Source organism: Colletotrichum karsti, assembly GCF_011947395.1.
Source record: "Colletotrichum karsti strain CkLH20 chromosome Unknown Scaffold29, whole genome shotgun sequence".
NCBI classification, from domain to species: Eukaryota; Fungi; Ascomycota; class Sordariomycetes; order Glomerellales; family Glomerellaceae; genus Colletotrichum; species Colletotrichum karsti.
The window spans coordinates 215,886-232,067 of NW_024065929.1; the positions used below are offsets into that span (position 1 = coordinate 215,886).

The 16,182-nt window shown below is 54.2% G+C and overlaps 7 protein-coding genes across 7 annotated transcripts; 5 read left to right on the forward strand and 2 right to left on the reverse strand.

Annotated features, from left to right (window-relative positions):
• Nucleotides 1-935: 935 nt before the first annotated feature.
• On the reverse strand, nt 936-1,778 carry CkaCkLH20_08588 (bud site selection protein; the record flags this gene model as incomplete). The annotated part of the gene is made up of 1 exon (XM_038891303.1): nt 936-1,778. The coding sequence occupies one exon, from the start codon at nt 1,776-1,778 to the stop codon at nt 936-938; it is 843 nt and encodes a 280-aa protein (XP_038743315.1).
• Nucleotides 1,779-2,318: 540 nt separating this feature from the next.
• CkaCkLH20_08589 (duf396 domain protein) lies at nt 2,319-3,090 on the forward strand (the record flags this gene model as incomplete). The annotated part of the gene is made up of 3 exons (XM_038891304.1): nt 2,319-2,388; nt 2,460-2,693; nt 2,756-3,090. The coding sequence occupies 3 exons, from the start codon at nt 2,319-2,321 to the stop codon at nt 3,088-3,090; spliced, it is 639 nt and encodes a 212-aa protein (XP_038743316.1).
• Nucleotides 3,091-4,402: 1,312 nt separating this feature from the next.
• CkaCkLH20_08590 (uncharacterized protein) lies at nt 4,403-4,606 on the forward strand (the record flags this gene model as incomplete). Its single annotated transcript, XM_038891305.1, has 1 exon — nt 4,403-4,606. The coding sequence occupies one exon, from the start codon at nt 4,403-4,405 to the stop codon at nt 4,604-4,606; it is 204 nt and encodes a 67-aa protein (XP_038743317.1).
• A 676-nt stretch (nt 4,607-5,282) lies between these two features.
• Nucleotides 5,283-6,284, forward strand: CkaCkLH20_08591 (uncharacterized protein; the record flags this gene model as incomplete). Its single annotated transcript, XM_038891306.1, has 1 exon — nt 5,283-6,284. One exon carries the CDS (start codon nt 5,283-5,285, stop codon nt 6,282-6,284), a length of 1,002 nt encoding a protein of 333 aa, XP_038743318.1.
• Nucleotides 6,285-7,656: 1,372 nt separating this feature from the next.
• Nucleotides 7,657-10,293, forward strand: CkaCkLH20_08592 (dynamin family protein; the record flags this gene model as incomplete). Its single annotated transcript, XM_038891307.1, has 2 exons — nt 7,657-9,669; nt 9,721-10,293. 2 exons carry the CDS (start codon nt 7,657-7,659, stop codon nt 10,291-10,293), a joined length of 2,586 nt encoding a protein of 861 aa, XP_038743319.1.
• A 1,369-nt stretch (nt 10,294-11,662) lies between these two features.
• On the forward strand, nt 11,663-12,292 carry CkaCkLH20_08593 (uncharacterized protein; the record flags this gene model as incomplete). The annotated part of the gene is made up of 1 exon (XM_038891308.1): nt 11,663-12,292. The coding sequence occupies one exon, from the start codon at nt 11,663-11,665 to the stop codon at nt 12,290-12,292; it is 630 nt and encodes a 209-aa protein (XP_038743320.1).
• A 1,459-nt stretch (nt 12,293-13,751) lies between these two features.
• CkaCkLH20_08594 (pfs domain-containing protein) lies at nt 13,752-15,737 on the reverse strand (the record flags this gene model as incomplete). Its single annotated transcript, XM_038891309.1, has 2 exons — nt 13,752-14,596; nt 14,702-15,737. The coding sequence occupies 2 exons, from the start codon at nt 15,735-15,737 to the stop codon at nt 13,752-13,754; spliced, it is 1,881 nt and encodes a 626-aa protein (XP_038743321.1).
• Between the last annotated feature and the right edge of the window lie 445 nt (nt 15,738-16,182).

The window sequence follows — 16,182 nt, forward strand, 5'->3', positions numbered from 1 at the left end:
AGAGGTCAGTCACAGACGCTCGAATCCGGCGTCAGAAATCAGGATGCTTACGCCGGGAGGGCCTTGATTTTGAAGCAAAGGAAAAAGCCAGGACTCAACAGCCATGGATGCGACCATGTTAAATAGTCAGGGACACGGGGCCAAAGCTACAGCGGCGCAGGCAGCCTGGCACTTCCCGAATGCAACATTGCAAGCGATGATGGCCGGTGGGGCTGCCGCGCCGGCGGTAGACGGCACCGGCACCGGCATAACAGGCAGCCACGACACCGGCGCAGCCGGCCTGGCAGACTCCGTATGACAAAGGACCTGCCATAGCGGATTGAGCGGCAAGGGAAACAGCGAGGGTTGAAAGACCAAGAGATAGCTTCATGATGCTGTTATTGGGATTTGGTGAAATGAGCTGAGTTGATCAAGAATAGTTGAGATAGGTTTTGATGACAAAAGTCATAAAACTGAATTTCACGGATTGGCAGGTCCTTATATTCTCGGCAGGAGTATTGCTCTCGGGTGGTGTCGAACCTCAAACCACGAGTTCCTGGGCGGCAAAAATTTGCTTCTTTGAATCTTTCCTTGGGAATGATGCCTCGTCATTGTCGGCCTCCGGCAGCTGAAGTCTCTCACTTGCGTCACCTTCAACGCCAGATAAGAACTCAGTTCACAGAACATGAAACATTACTCACAGATAGCTGGAAACCGCTGCCAGCTCCTCCCTCAGAAATTCATAACGGAAAATGCCCACGATGATGGCACGATGGCACGATACACTCAGACAATGACATAAACTAGGCCTGCTCCCATCGTGACCGCCTTGTATCTGACTGAGGGTATCTGATTCGCATTCGATCTCCAAGTAAAAAAAGCAAATTTTCCTATCACCCAAAACGCCATGCCATGCGTCGTCATCCCCAACAAACCAGCCCCGATCCCATGCCCCCTCAGAACCGGACATTGCGCTTCCTGCCCGTGTACTTTGACGTGGCCTTGACAATCTTTCCCTTCCTCTCCATCTGTTCCTTCTTCTTGACAATCCATGCCTTGCTGCCCTTCTTGATCTCCCCCTTGCCGCTGTTGTCACTCGCCTTCCGCCTGGCGTCCTCGACGTTGATGTCGTCCATGCCGTGGATCACGTTGGTGATGTCACCGCCCTTGCCACCCTCAGCGGTACCACCGACCGTCAGTACCAGATACAGCTTAACATTCTTCGTCTCGGGATCGTCCTCCAGCAGACCGGCACCGAAGCCAGCCTTGACAGCCGCCTGGGTAATCATGTTGCGCTGGGTGTCGTTCTTGGGGTAGAACTGGCACACGGCCCTCCCGCCACGACGTAATGAAGCGTACAACCCGTTGAAAAATCTGGTAAGACGGCCCTCGGGGGATGTATCGCTGCTCTCGGCGTTGCAAAGCCACTGGATTGCGGAGATGCTGATGGCGGCGTCGAAGGATCCCGCGCGGAAGGGCACGCCCTGCCCGATGTCGGCCAGCAGCAGATCGCCCTCGACATCCCTCTGCAGCGCGATATCGAGCATCGACGGGGACACGTCCATGCCGACCCAGGTGTGCGGGCCGCCGTCCTCGGGGCCTTCGGCGGAGAGGATCTCGCCGGAGAGACCGCTGCCGCAGCCGACGTCGAGGATGAGGGAAGGGTGCTTGAGGTCGAGGAGCTCGAGGGCGCGGCGGGTCATCGAAGCCTGGATGTTCTGGATACGGGAGCTCGTCGTGTACTTGCGCGCTTCGGTGTCATCGTAGTGGATGTCGGCCGCGCTGGGAGGGGAGGTCAGTCTTGAGGGCGGGGTTGGAGGAGAAGGGGATTGGCTTACAGGGTATCCTCAGGGCGCGACATGATGGGCAGATCCTAGTGAATCGCGTTTGATACAAGAGTTTTAGCGGCGGCAGGAAGGAGCTATGCGATCAGAGGTCACGATCGGCTCGTCGGCGCATTCAACTTTGGCGGTGAATTTTTGTGTCGTGGGAATCTTCAAAATTCGCAAAGGCGGATAGCTATCGATAAGATAAGAAGTTTGGAGGGACAGGTGGGGCTTTTCTTATCTTATCAACCACTCCGTCATTCCGCCCTCCGGATCAAGAGCTGCTCCGAGACTCCGGCGCAAAGGCCACGCTTGCGAAATGGAACCCACCCCGTCCCGACGCGCCTCCCGTTCCCCGTGCATGCGCCTGGCTTTAATTACACAATGTGCTACTACTGGAGCTAAGCTGTCATTGCCCACCACCACTTCCACTCTCTCTTTTTTTACTCCCCTCCTTCCCTTCTCATGCCACATTGTACACTATTTTCTTGAGGATTCAACACCACCGTCAAGATGTGGATTCTACCTCTCGTCGGCTACTTGGGCTCCATCGTGGGCTTCTGCTTCCTGACCCTGGCAATCGGTTCGTTACCACCCCGGCTTCTGTCCCCGGGTCTCCCTTGGCAGTATACTGACGTAGCCATGTGCCTCCAGCTTCGGGTCTGTACTACCTCTCCGAGCTCGTCGAAGAGCATACCGTGATTGCGAAGCGCTTTCTCACGAGGCTTATTTACTCGATTATGGTCCTGCAGCTCGTGCTCTGCGTCGTCGACCGTTTCCCCTTCAAGTTGACTCTCATGGGCATCGTCTCCCACGTCATATACCTCGGCAACATGCGCCGGTTCCCCTTCGTTAGGCTGACTGACCCTCTGTTCCTGGCGTCTTGCGGTATGTGACCACCCTCTCCAGCTTCTTCCGCCACGAGTAAGTAGACTAACGTCAACACACAGTCCTGGTGCTGGTCAACCACTACCTCTGGTTCCGCCACTTCTCCGCCGCGCAACAGCGATCCTACTCCAACATGCACTCCTACTACGACCAGCCCGACATCCCGACCTTCACCGAGATCGCGTCCTACTTCGGCCTCTGCGTCTGGATGGTCCCCTTCGCGCTCTTCGTGAGCCTGTCCGCGAGCGACAACGTGCTGCCGACGATGGGCAGCGAGGACCCCCTGCGGGACTCGTCCGGCAAGAACAAGCGCCAGGGCTTCGTCAAGTCCGTGGTCGACACCGTGCTCGAGGCGATTGGGGGGTTATTTAGAGCTGTTGGATGGGAGAGGAGTTGATTTTCGAATTTTACATGTGACTGGCCGAGCCAGGGATGGCCACATTTGCGGTTATGTGGTCTGTATCATAGGCGGTGCTGCTGGCCGTCCTTTCAGGAGGTTGCTTACAGCTTGCAGAATATAAGATACCCGGAGACTTTCTCCAATCTACGTGTTTACGCTCGTCGCTGCGTGCATGTGGTGTCTGATGAGGCGTCGCGTACAGTTAACCCGACATCTGAGCCCTATGAAAGGACGTCGAGGTTCACTTGACTACTTCACTTGCTGTTGGCACCACGAACAAGTTCCGGGTTGCACCAGCAGCTTCTGCTCTTGACTTTCTTTGATGCTGCCTACCGGTAGGATAGGTCGACAGGCAGAGATGTTTTCGTACCCTCATCGGGTCGTTGCGTAAGACGAATGCCTATTCAAAGCGATAGCACGGCAGCTCAACCTGCGGTACTTTAAGCAACCGTGGTCACATGCTTCAGGTTCTCTCTCTGTCGTCCTCGCTGATGCTGAAGTTGAGGCGACCAATCATGTAAAAAGACCCTGCATTAGCGAGGCCAAGTACACCAACGGGGGCATAGCAAGACTCGTCGTGCCATCTGCCCTGTCTACCAGGCAAGCGTGCCATCGTTTTCAACAGTGGCGACCGGGCAAAAAAAAAAGAGAAAAGATATCATCTGCCGTCTCACGAAGGAGGCTATCTTGCCACACCTCGGGCGTAGGCGGACTGTGCCTGCAGTAGCTGACGGCAACGTGGTGGTGTGGGAGAAGCCTTGGGCTTTCCATATGCCCGGTTCTTTTATCTGCCTTTTTCAGAACATACGCTGCAAAAGTCTCGGCCGCGACGGTCTTTTTGACCAGGACGCATACGTAGATGGTGTTTAACTGATGACATTCTGGCTTTTATGTGATTTAGATCTCGCTTCATTTGGGCGACGCATAAAAGGACCGCAAAAAGACCCTGCTGGGCATTCTGCGCGGCAGAGACCCGACACTCCTCATTGAGGATTCGAGGCTGCTCCTCTACTCCTCAGGAGGACGCGAGGATCGCGGCGGTCCTTTTACAGCGAAAGAAGGAAATTGTGAGGATCTGGAAATTATAAAATGACCAAAAAGGTACTGAAGGGAAAGTCGTGTTCTAGTTTCCGCATCATCACCATCAATCAGTGCATCAGCCACGAACTCTCCATTCCATCATCGAGTCTTGCCCAATTCACTAACCTAGTGAAACCAACTCACCAGACAAACAACCACTAAAATGTCTGCAAACCAAAACCAAACCTCATCCCAATACATTTCGCTTCCGCGCCAATATCAAGGCCAAATGCCGGCTACCTACACATATCAACAAAGCAGCGGGTCTGCAGCGCTGAACAACTGGCTCTCGGAGCCCGACTCGGCGGCGCCGTACCGCAACATCGGCGCCTACCAACCGTTCGCCGGCTCCGGTAGTGGGGCATACCAGTGGGGCTCGGTGCCGAGCACTACTGGCGCTACGAGGGGTAGCGGACAGGGACGGAAGAAGTGAGCACGGATCGTCGATTGTGCGGCACAGCGCGATTTTGTTTTGAGGGCAGTTTTAATGGGCGATGGAGTTGTTGGGTCAGTAAATCTTGGGTTGCTGCGTTTGTAAGCTCGGGCAAAATGGAACTCGGCATCGGGCCATCCTTGATATCTGGGTGCTGGAATTAACCTTCGCAGGTTGGCGCAGGAACACGGTGTTGATGGAACTTGAATTACAATATTACAAAGACTTTTCGTTTGCACTCGGATTTCCTTGCTCTTTTGTTGGTGATTCCGTCCTCTAACCCCGAAAGTCCAGCACCAACGTCCATTAGAACCCGCTTAGAACCGTTAACTCCGGACATGCCCAGTTGGACACCTCGAATTCGGCAGCATGCGAGTCGTGAAGTTGGGCTGCAAAGCGCAATGGTAACAATGGATGGTTCAGTATCAAGCATCATGCTGAGTCTCATTGGTTGAATGTAATAAGCCAAGCTCGATAGTATCGCGGCACGGGCAGGGAGGTCCATCAGTTCATCAGGAGATTGTGGACATGAACGAGTATATAGCTTCAATGGCTTCTCTGGCGATTGATTCCCAGAACATGAAGCATCAACCCGATTAGCCCATCCTCAATCCTTAGGCTCGGAATCGTCACAACGCACTGTCGAGATCACTCGAGGAGCAGCAAAACTGACAACATGGCGCCATCCTACGACGACACTACCCGCGCAAGCGAGCTGGTGCCCATCTACGCACCTCACATCGCCAATAAGACCATCCTCATCACTGGTGTCTCGCCGGGGAGTCTGGGTGAATCCTTCGTCAAGCAAGTCGCAGCCGCCAAGCCCTCTATCTTCATCCTCGCCGGCCGCAACCCCACAAAGTTCCAACCCCTCATCGACGACGTCGCAGCTGCACACCCAGACATCACCATAAAGCCGCTCACCTTAGACCTCACCTCTCTCGCCCAAGTCCGGGAAGCCGCCTCGACGGTGAACTCGTGGACCGACGTCCCCCACATCGACCTCCTCGTCAACAACGCCGGGATCATGGCCGTCCCCTACGCCCTCACCGTGGACAACTTCGAGTCGCAGTTCCAGACGAACCACCTCTCGCACTTCCTCCTCACGAACCTCCTCATGCCCAAGATCCTCGCCGCCCCGGACCCGCGCGTCGTGAACGTCAGCAGCGGCGGCCACCGCCTCGGCGTGATCCGCTGGACAGACCACGCCTTCGACGGCGGCAGGACGTACGGCAAGTGGGCCGCGTACGGGCAGTCCAAGACGGCCAACGCGCTCTTCTCGCTCGCGCTGGCCGGGCGGCTCGGGGCGTCGTCGTCCGGGGGCCTGTCGGCGTTCAGCCTGTGCCCGGGCTACGTCGGCACGAACCTCGGGGCGCACGGGGCGGGGGACGCGGCGGGGTTCATGGAGAGTTTCAGGCGCGCGGACGAGGCGATGGGGACGAGGTGGATGTGGGGGATCGGGGACCTCAGGCCCAAGGACCTGGACGAGGGGGTTGCGACGCACGTTTATGCGTCGTTCGACCCGGAGCTGAAGGCGCGGAACGGGGTGTATGTGAATGACTGTCACGTCGCGGATCCGTACAAGGAGGAGGTGCACTGTTGGGCGCAGAGTGAGGTGGACGCGGATCGGTTGTGGAAGCTGAGTGAGAAGCTTGTTGGGCAGGAGTTTGCGTACTGAGGGGTATGCCGGCACGGACTTTTGGAACGGTCGTGATGTAGGCTGGCGGGTTCATGGTGTTTCATGGCGGCTGCATGTTAGTGAAGCTCATACAGAACGGTGACAGATGAAGTCAGAAGGATGATGAAGTGCACGGTTGAAGTCGAGGAAGCTGGAGGACGCCGGGCGAAGCCACAAACACTCGCCACAGACATTTCTCCAGCCACATCTCAAAAGATAGTCTAGTCCAAAAGCGGAATTCAGTCATTTGTGGCTTGACTGCACTGCCACAGGTGGCATATTCAAATCTTAATCCAACTTGCACAAGTGGCAAAACCATTTCCTGGACAATTCACTACCGGCACCAAACCAACTTGGCGCTCCTCGCTTGACAACTCATTCATTCGCTAAAACCACCAGCCATCCCACGGACTTGTCCGAAGACTGATTGGCAGACGAGTGGCCTCCGACGCGTACGCCCCGTCATGCGAGCTAGATGTCTCTGCCCGTTTGCCTGAAGGGTGGGTTGAACAAGACGAGTCTCGCTGGCCGCGGGTGCTGCGGACGAGAGAGAATGAGGCTGTGCTAGCGCCGAGCGGCCGACGTCATTCGTCCGACATTCAAACATCAGCTTGTTTGGTCTCCAACTCTGTGGCTTCGCCCTTGTGGCCCTTTGCGCAGACATGGATGAGCTCCGGGCACCCCTTGTCTTTTCACTGCGTTTTGTTCTTCCCCCAGACTGTTCGCGTATGGATACACCTAATTGTTGGGTCTTTTTTGCCGAGCCGCAGACGCAAGTGACGGCATCTTTGCTGTTCATTTCACTGCCAAAGGGTCCGAACACACGGTGACGGCTGCCTCCAGCCAAGCAACATCCATGAAGAACGGAATGCTATCCGAAATGACTGGTGTTTGCTGCATATTTCCCTACCGGTGGCAACCTGGCAGGCGAAGCTTTTACGCTTTCTTCCCCACGTCGCCCGTTTGGCCACTGGGACTTGTCATGGGAGAGCTGACGACGCCAGCCTTGCGACGACTTAGAAGCCAGATCCAGGCACCCGTTCATAGCCATTGGATGTGCATGCGCATGTGATATGTTCGGTCCAGACGCGAGTCTCTCTGGGGGCTGCTGCGTTGTTCCACATAAGCTTGTACTAGGCATACGTTCGGTCCTCTTGTTTAAAAGGCTTGCTGTCCCTGTTCTACCCTTCCCGCGTTGGTGACGTCTTTGCTTTTCGAACTTTCTCTTTTACTCGCACATAGAGAAGATACATCGCGACTCTTTTTTAGACACCACTGCATGACTCTGATGGGATCATTGTACGAATCACCACCACCAGCAGGCCGTGACTATCGCTCAACAGCTAACGTCTCACCCAGACCCGAACGCGAAATGGCTCCGACCATCGACTCGGCGCTGGGGACGGCGGACATGGCCAACGAGCAGCGCGGCCTGCTCGAGCTCATCGACAAGCTGCAGTTTGCCCAGCTTGACAATGTCAAGCTCCCGCAGATCGTCGTCGTCGGCGACCAGTCCGCCGGAAAGAGTTCAGTCCTTGAGGCTATTACGGGAACGCCGTTCCCCCGCGACGCTGGCGCTTGCACACGATTCGCGACCGAGATCCGATTGAGGAGGTCCGCCGAGGCGACTCTCAATGTCTCCATCATCCCCGACAAGAACCGCAACTTTAGGGAACAGGAGCGATTGAAGCAGTTTGGCGGCGCTGTCGACACCGACATGTCATTTGAATCGCTCATGAGATCCGCCGTCGAGCTGATTGCGCCGAAGAACATTCCCGGTCGCTTCGCCGCCCGCGACATCCTGGTTGTTGAGAAGCGCGGCCCGGATATGCCACTTCTCACCCTCGTCGATTTGCCCGGTCTCGTTAAGAATGCCAATAACGACCAGTCCATGGACGACATCAAAACCATCGAGACGCTTTGCGATCGCTACATGAAGTCGACGCGAACCATCATTCTTGCCGTCGTCGGCGGTAACACCGATTATGTACAGGCGCCTATTCTCACCAAAGCTCGCCACTTCGACCCCTCCGGCAGCCGTACCATCGGTGTTCTCACCAAGCCAGATCTCTGCGAGTCTATCGGCCTGGAGGATAAGTTCATCGAGCTCGTCCAGAACAGGGACAAACAGAACTTCTTCAAGCTCGGCTGGTATGTCTTGCTCAACCCCGGTCCTCGTGACCAAGGCCAGCCGTGGCCGTCCGCCCGTGAACGCAGACAACGCGAAGAGGAATTCTTCGGTCGTGGAAAATGGCGCGCTCTCCCTGGCTCAATGTGCGGTGCCACCGCATTGAAGCAGAAGCTGTCCGTTCAACTTCAGCGTCATATCGGCCGCCACGTCAAGACTCTTCGCAAGCAGATCCAAAGGGCTCTCGATGACTGCGACACGGAGCTCAAGTCGATGGGCACCGGCAAGGACACAGTCGAGGAGATGCGCATCGAGCTCGTCGAGCTCTTTTCATCCTCCAAGGAACTCGTCATCCCAGCCGTCTATGGTTTCTACAAGAATCCTCCCCGCAAGAACTTCTTCCGCGCGACCGCCGACCCCCGTGGCACGCCCGCCCAGAATCTGCGCGCGCGCGCCATCGAAGAGAACGAGAAGTTCTCCCACCGCATCCGCCAGAACGGGCGCAAGTTCGGATTCTCGTCATCAACCGACCCGCGGTCTATCGACGGCGTCACGATCTCCGACAGCGGCAAGCGGGACTTCGTCACCAAGGAAGTCGAGATGCTCCTGAGACAAATCCGCGGTTCTGAGTTCCCCATGGACCCCAAGCCCCGCGCGGTCTACATGCTCTTCCAGAGCTATTCCGAGAACTGGCCCAAGCTCGCACAAGAACACAAGGATAACCTTGGTGTCGTGTGCAATGAGTTCCTGAGCGAGGTCATCGACTTTGCCTGGCCTCAGCGCATGCGCGAGCCTCTCCGGTACCAATTCCTCGACCCGCAGATCAAGAAGCTCATGGCGGACGCACAGGAGGAGCTCGAGCGTCTGACTCAGGATATGAACCTCGAGATCCAGCCGTACGATCCGGAATACGAGGAGCGTCTGCGCAAGTGGCAGCAGGAGGTCACCAAGGAGGGTGGAACATACACCGAGGCTCAGGAGGTGTGCGAGAAGATGTTGATCTTTTACGAACTCGCTGCGAAGACGTTTATCCGTAACACCATCACCCAGGTTGTGGAACGTCATCTCTTGCAGGGCATGTACGGAATCTTCAACTCAGTGGAGATCCTGGGTATGCAGAATGAGACTGTCGAGGCCATCGCCGCGGAGAACAAGGAGACTAGAGACCGCAGAATGACGCTCAAGGCACAGAAGGTAGCCATCGAGGAGGCCAAGGATATTTGTGCCAACCTCGCCATGAGGAAAGAGCTGAGAATGGTGAGTTCACATCCTTTCGTATATGAAGTATCATCACTAACCAGAACACAGTACGCCGACGAGGATCGCGACCTAGAAGAGAACACCTCAGACGAAGATGAAGAAAAGACCCGCGAAGCGCCGCGCGAGACAACACGCAAGCCGGTATCCAACAACACCTCCACCCCAGCACCAGCAGCAACACCAAGCGCACCATCGCACCGCCCAACCCGCTCCCGCGACGAGCGCGAGCGCGAGCGTGAGCGTGAAAGGCCAACCGCCACACCCCAGCCGGAACCCGCCACAAACGGCAACTACAACTACGCCAACCACCAGACGTCCCGCCAGGAGGCCACCCGCGCCAACACCTCCAACTCCGAGTGGGACGAGGATTACTACCGCGCGCCGGCTCAGGCTCAGACTCAGGCGGCCCCTTCACAGGCACCTCCCCCGCCTCCCCGTCCTCAGAAGCTGAGGGCTGAGGAGCCGCTGACGCCTGACGCGTCGTCGTATGTGCACAGGTCGAATAGCTCTGTGAGTGAGCAGCAGCAGCAGGGCGGGTACGGGGCGTATGGTCACGAGCAGGAGTATGCCCCTTCGTCTACGAGGAGGGTGACGGCGAAGAAGTTGTTTGGGAGGGGGTAGATGATGAGTGATGTTTGGTTGGATTTTGGTTTGGGATGGCGTTGGTAAGGTGGGCTTTTTACGGGAGCGTGATGGTTATGGTAAAGAACAGGTCACAGGTTTCAAGACTTTTTGAATCGGGAGTGTTTGTGAAATGATCATATAGCTTGAGCTAGAATAGAAATTATGAAAGCGCGTATCCGAAAGAAATAACCTCCGTGTATCATATGAGCGAATGAGTGAAGTCAGGGTGTTCCTCTGTTTCTTCGGAGTGATCGTCGGCTCCGTTCTTGAAAAGTAGCTCCACCAGCCGATGATGGTCGTGAAATGAATCAAGAACAAATGACTTCCATCTGTCCCCGCTGTTGGCCCCGTTCTTGATAAGTAGTTTGGCTACCTCTTTGTAGCCCTCGCACGCTGCTAGGTAAAGTGGCGTATGCCCATCAATATCAGTAGGTTTGATATTGGCTCCGTTCTCAACGAGTACTTCAACCACCTCCTTACGCCCCTTCTGAGACGCGATATGTAGTGGCGTTTGCCCATCATTAGTAGTGGACTCGATGTTGGCTCCATTCCTAAGGAGTATCTTGACCACCCCCTCCTGCCCGGAACATGATGCCCGGTGCAGTGGCGTTTGCCCATCATTATCGGTCCATTCAACGTTGGATCCTTCGTCAAGTAGAAGTTTTACTGCCTCTTCATGGCCTTCTACCGATGCTAGGTGAATGGGTGTAAGTCCTCGACGCTCTTTAGCTTCGAGATCGGACCCATTTCTGAGAAGTATGGTCACTACCTCATCGTGACCTCTCCATGAAGCTTCGTGTAGTGGCGTCCACCCACTCTTATCGATCATGTTGGCATCAGCCTCTCGCGCGAGGGGCGTTGAAACAATGCTCGGGTGCCCGTTGCGTGAGGCGAGATGGATAGCGCTGGTTCCTCCGGGTCCATGCGCGTTGACATCTGCGCCGAAGTTGATCAGCATATCTACCATACTTTGGTTGCCCCTACAACACGCAAGTTGAAGAACATCGCCGCGTTTATCGTGCTTTGTGTTGACATCCGCACCTGACTCAAGCAGGAAGCGTACGGTCTGCTCCCTATAGTAGGCACCATTCGAACACGCCGCGTGCAAAGCACTGCCGTACTTGCCCCCCCGCGCATTGATCTTTGCGCCAAAGTTGAGCAAGGCCTCGATGCCTTCCTGAAAACGCTTATGGCATGCATGCTGCAAAAGATCACTCAAGGCGCTGGCGTTGAGTCTGGAATGCTCCCCCAAGCTTGCTAGCATCCGGAATTGACTGGCAGAACTTCTGTCGATCGTACTGCGTAAAAGGCTTTCTATATCGGTGGTGTTTAAAGCTTTGACATCCGCGCCAGATGCAACGAGGAAATGGAAGACTGCCTCTTCATTGAAATGGTATGCCGCTTGGAGTGGAGAGCCCCATTCGCCACCTTGTGCATTGAGATCCGCTCCCTGGTCTATCAAGAGCTGGACAACTTCGATATCAGAATGAAAAGGACAGCAAGCAGCTTGGAGAGCGCTTCCAAAGTCTCCTCCCGGCGCGTTGACGTCTGCGCCTCTGTCCAACAGGAGTGTGATGATCTTCTTGTGACCAAAGAACGCTGCCGCCTGCAGCGGGTTTCCATATTTACCACCTTTGAAATGGACATCCGCTCCGTGGTCAAGCAGGAGTTGCACGATATCAACAAGTTCATGCTTTTGACAACACGCCGCCATGAGTGGGCATTCAATGACCCCTGGTGGGGTTTGAACATCTGCCCCTTTATTGAGAAGCAGTCGAACAAGGGCGTCGTACCCGCCTTTGCATGCCACCATGAGTGCATTGCCCACGGAAGTCTCGCCTGCGTTGATGTCTGCTTGCAAAGAGAGGAGCAGTTCAACTATCTTGAGATGACCGCCGCTGGAGGCTGCCACGAGCGCGTTTCCGTATTCCCCCGTCCGCGTGTTGATACGTGCGTTATGCTTAATGAGCAGGCGGACAATATCGATATGACCTGAACGACAAGCAACTTGAAGGGGGGTTACATTTGCACCACCCTCAGCATTAATATATGCGTTGTGTTTGATGAGAAGCTGTACAATCTCAATATTACCTGCAAAACAGGCACCCTGAAGGGCTGTGCTTCGCTTACTTATAGCGTTGATATGCGCGTTATGCTTGAGAAGCAGGCGGACAATATTGATATAACCTGAACGACAAGCAATTTGAAGGGGGGTTATATTTACACCACCCTTAGCATCAATATGCGCGTTATGTTTGATGAGAAGCTGTGCAATCTCAATATTACCTGTAAAACAGGCATCCTGAAGGGCTGTGCCTCGCTTACTTGTAGCGTTGATATGCGCGTTATGCTTGAGAAGCAGGCGGACAATATCGAGACGACCTTTAGAGCAGGCTGCCCGAAGGGCGGTTCCATATTTACCTCCCTCAGCTTCAATATTCGCATTGTGTTTGATAAGAAGCTTTGCAATCTCAGTATGACCTTCACAGCAGGCAGCTTGGAGGGCATTTCCAAACTTGCCTCCCTTGACATTGACGTCTGCGTTGGCGGCGATCAGTAGCCGGAAGATTTCGAGGTAACCATAGTAGGAAGCCACTTGAATTGGGCTCCCGTAAGGTCCATGTTGCCCACCATCAATGTCGATTCCTTCCTTGATAATTGATATGGCGACCGCTTTGAGCCCGAACTGACAAGCGTAGTAAAAGTACGACTCCCCCAGAGCAAATGGGTTTCTAAGGTAGATCCATTTGTCGAGTGTTGCTTTTCGTTGAACGAACGAGACTGCAATCGTTGATACGTCTTCGAATGCTTCGGCAATGATAGCGAACGATGTCCAAGCCTTAGCAGCATATGACGCCAGCGGAAAATCCTCTTGGAATCCATTTCTCCGAAATGTTTCCGGGATATCCGTTAAGTAAGTCAATAAAGTCTTCGTGATGGCTATACTGGCATCTCTCGGGTTGAAAATCTGTTCGTGAACCAACAGATACTCTTTGACTGAAAAGTGAGCGAGATGCAGTTCCTGTACAGGTACTGTGACTTCTCGCCAGTACTGCCCTTGTTCGACATCAATCAGTGCAATTAAACTATTGCAGTGACGCAGTATATCATTGCCGTTGAAAAGTCTGCGCCCTGGTTTAAAACCAGGCTGTTCGCCTTGAATTTCCGTAGCAAAAATCTCAACGCCCTCTTTCAAGGTCAAAGGTCGATCTGAAAACACAAGAAACTGCAACAGGCGCATCGTACGTTCTCGGTAATGAGGCGTTATGCTATCGAGCATGCGACAATACGTATCTGGCAAATCAAGAGGTAAGCTGTCTAGTTGTTGCTCAAGTTCGTCCAGACTCGGTGATTTGGCTAGACTGTCTAGTTGGCAAGCTGCCCACCTAAACCTGGAACAGAAGTCAAAACACCATCCATCGCCATATTTTGATATTGGACGTTTGTTCAGGAACTTACATTCCATTAGCCCCGGTTCCAACCTTTTTTCGAATTTGGTCAAGGACGTCCCCAGACAGCCTTTTCCTTGTGAAGTCTGGCTGAGTTTGAAGCCTTGCTGATACGTAGGATGCTACATCCATATCGGTCGCTCCTTTGTCGATTGCGAGACAGCATTCCTTCCTGATTGTGCTGGGAAAGACGTCCATAAACTCAGCTTCCTCTCTACTGGTGTAAAACATCTGAACCAAGCTCAGACTCTCGTATATGCGTTTGATCCATGAGATGATCTCATCTCTTGTCGTGGACTCGTCCAAGGCGTCGAGAAGGATGACAACTCTCTGCTCTGCTGTCAACAGTTTATCAACAAGCTCTTCAAGATTGGCAGTGGTTGGTTTCAGGTTGCCCTCTTGGTGCGTGCGAAACGAATCATCGAGATGTGCTGCCACTGAGCTGCGGCCTGGCTGGTATAACTGGAGAGCGATGGATCGTAGTAAGCTATCCTTCGTTTGTTTTGTTTTGTCGCTGAAGTCGAAGAAGAAGCTGAGAATCGTTCTGTCATCGGTCTTTGTGAGATGATCCAAGACAGTTGTGCTTAGGACCGTCTTGCCGCATCCAGCCATGCCCCGAAGCCATAAGTGTCGATTGGTGCCCAAAGCCCACTCCTGAAAGGTCGATGTTTCCAGAAGCCATGTCCCTGTACCCTCATGTCGAAGTTCTCTGGCGTGGTTGGCGTTGGTGTTCGGGTCTGGCGCTGCAAGCCATTCTCGGAGTTTTTGGCTACGGTCACTGAGAATGATGGACTCTACTTTGGCATATACTGCTTCTGAGGCTTGCTGCACGATGCCAAGTTTCTGATCAACTGAATGCAGTTAGCTTGGCTGTGCTTTGTGCGTAGAATACATATCGATTCGAGAGTTCCAGGCCGAAACAACATCCAATTCGACCGCAGGAAAATTAAACTAACCCGATTGAAGAATTTCTGACGCTCGCTTGGTCTTCTGGACGTCGGCTTCTGGTACGTAGGCAAGGAGTTCTTTAGCATACGCAGCAGCCGTGGCAGATGCATAGCGCTGCCATTGATCATTCTTGTGAGAGTCGGCGTAGTCGCAAACACCTCGTATCACGAGGCAGGGAAACTCATTCATCAATCCAGCCGCCTCCATCTCGAAACAGATACATTCTTCTCCCACTTCGGCGATGATCCGGTCCCGAGCGATGCCACATTTGACAAGCGTATTACCAGATGCGATGACGCCGTAGTGGATCTCAGGATCCGCAGACTCACGTTCATCGCGCTCGACCTCTTGAGCTACTTCGCAGCTTTGGCAGCCCTCACGCTGGCTGGATACATGCTCGTAAGACGGCTGGAACAGCTTGTCGTTGGCGAAACCCTGGTGTATGTAGCCTGGACTCTGCTTGGTTTTCTTGGCCATTTTGGGGTACTGTCTTCGCATCTCTTCAAGAAAGCTGGGGATCTTGGGATCCCGTAGCTCGTGAGCTGACCGGATATTTGCAACAGCGTGAAGGAGTACGTTCGGGGGCGGCGCCAAAAAGCCCTTTCGCTCGCGACGATTTCCCGACTTTACCTTGACAAAGTCGTACTGGCAGACGCCGCCCGTTGTGCCATCGGGCTGACTCACGATGACATCTCCCAGACGGATGTCATAATCGCCATTCGGTCGAGGAATACCACCACCAATACCAACTAGAAGTCCAAGGCGAATCGAAGGCAACGAGGATAACAGGCTTGACGCGGTAGCATTTGCTGGGACAATTCCATGAACGCCGGCCGGTAGGGAAGCAATGACGACATAGTGATCACCTATGCGACCCCAGGTATATGAGTTCTTGTCGTTTGAGTTCCTCGAGAAGCCCTCCGGCTGTGCGTGCTCTTCATCTAGCATAGCAGCAGCAGCAGCTCGTTCGATGGGCAGCGCAGCAATCCAGCCAATGGTGTAGAGGTCAGGGCTGTCCAGGGCCTTCAGTTTGCCGGGCGCCATGGTGACCGTCGTGAAGCGGATTCCATCCAGACGAAATCTTCAAGTGCCGACTAATCGTGAAAGGACAAGGCGTTTGGTAACAGAAAATCGCATGAACATGGAGTTTGCAAAGAGATGAGAACCTCAGCTCGATTCGGAGGGCCAGAAAAGAGGGGTAAAGCGGCTGAGAGAGAGACAATGCAACCAACTCAAGATCAGGCTGCGCTTCGCAGCGCATGTGAGAGGTGTCAGAGGCTTGGCGCTTACATTCATTTGATGCGTGTGGTGATATCTGATTGGGATTGACACGGCCAACCAGCGGTTCATCTCTATCCCTCCCGCTCCTTCTTTTGAGGCTGTCTTGCATCTCGAGAGCCAATCGACGCACGACGCGTGTGTCCTTGAACCTTTCACTTTACCAATCAGAGATGCCGCGATCATGAGTCTCTCATCGTTTCGAATACCG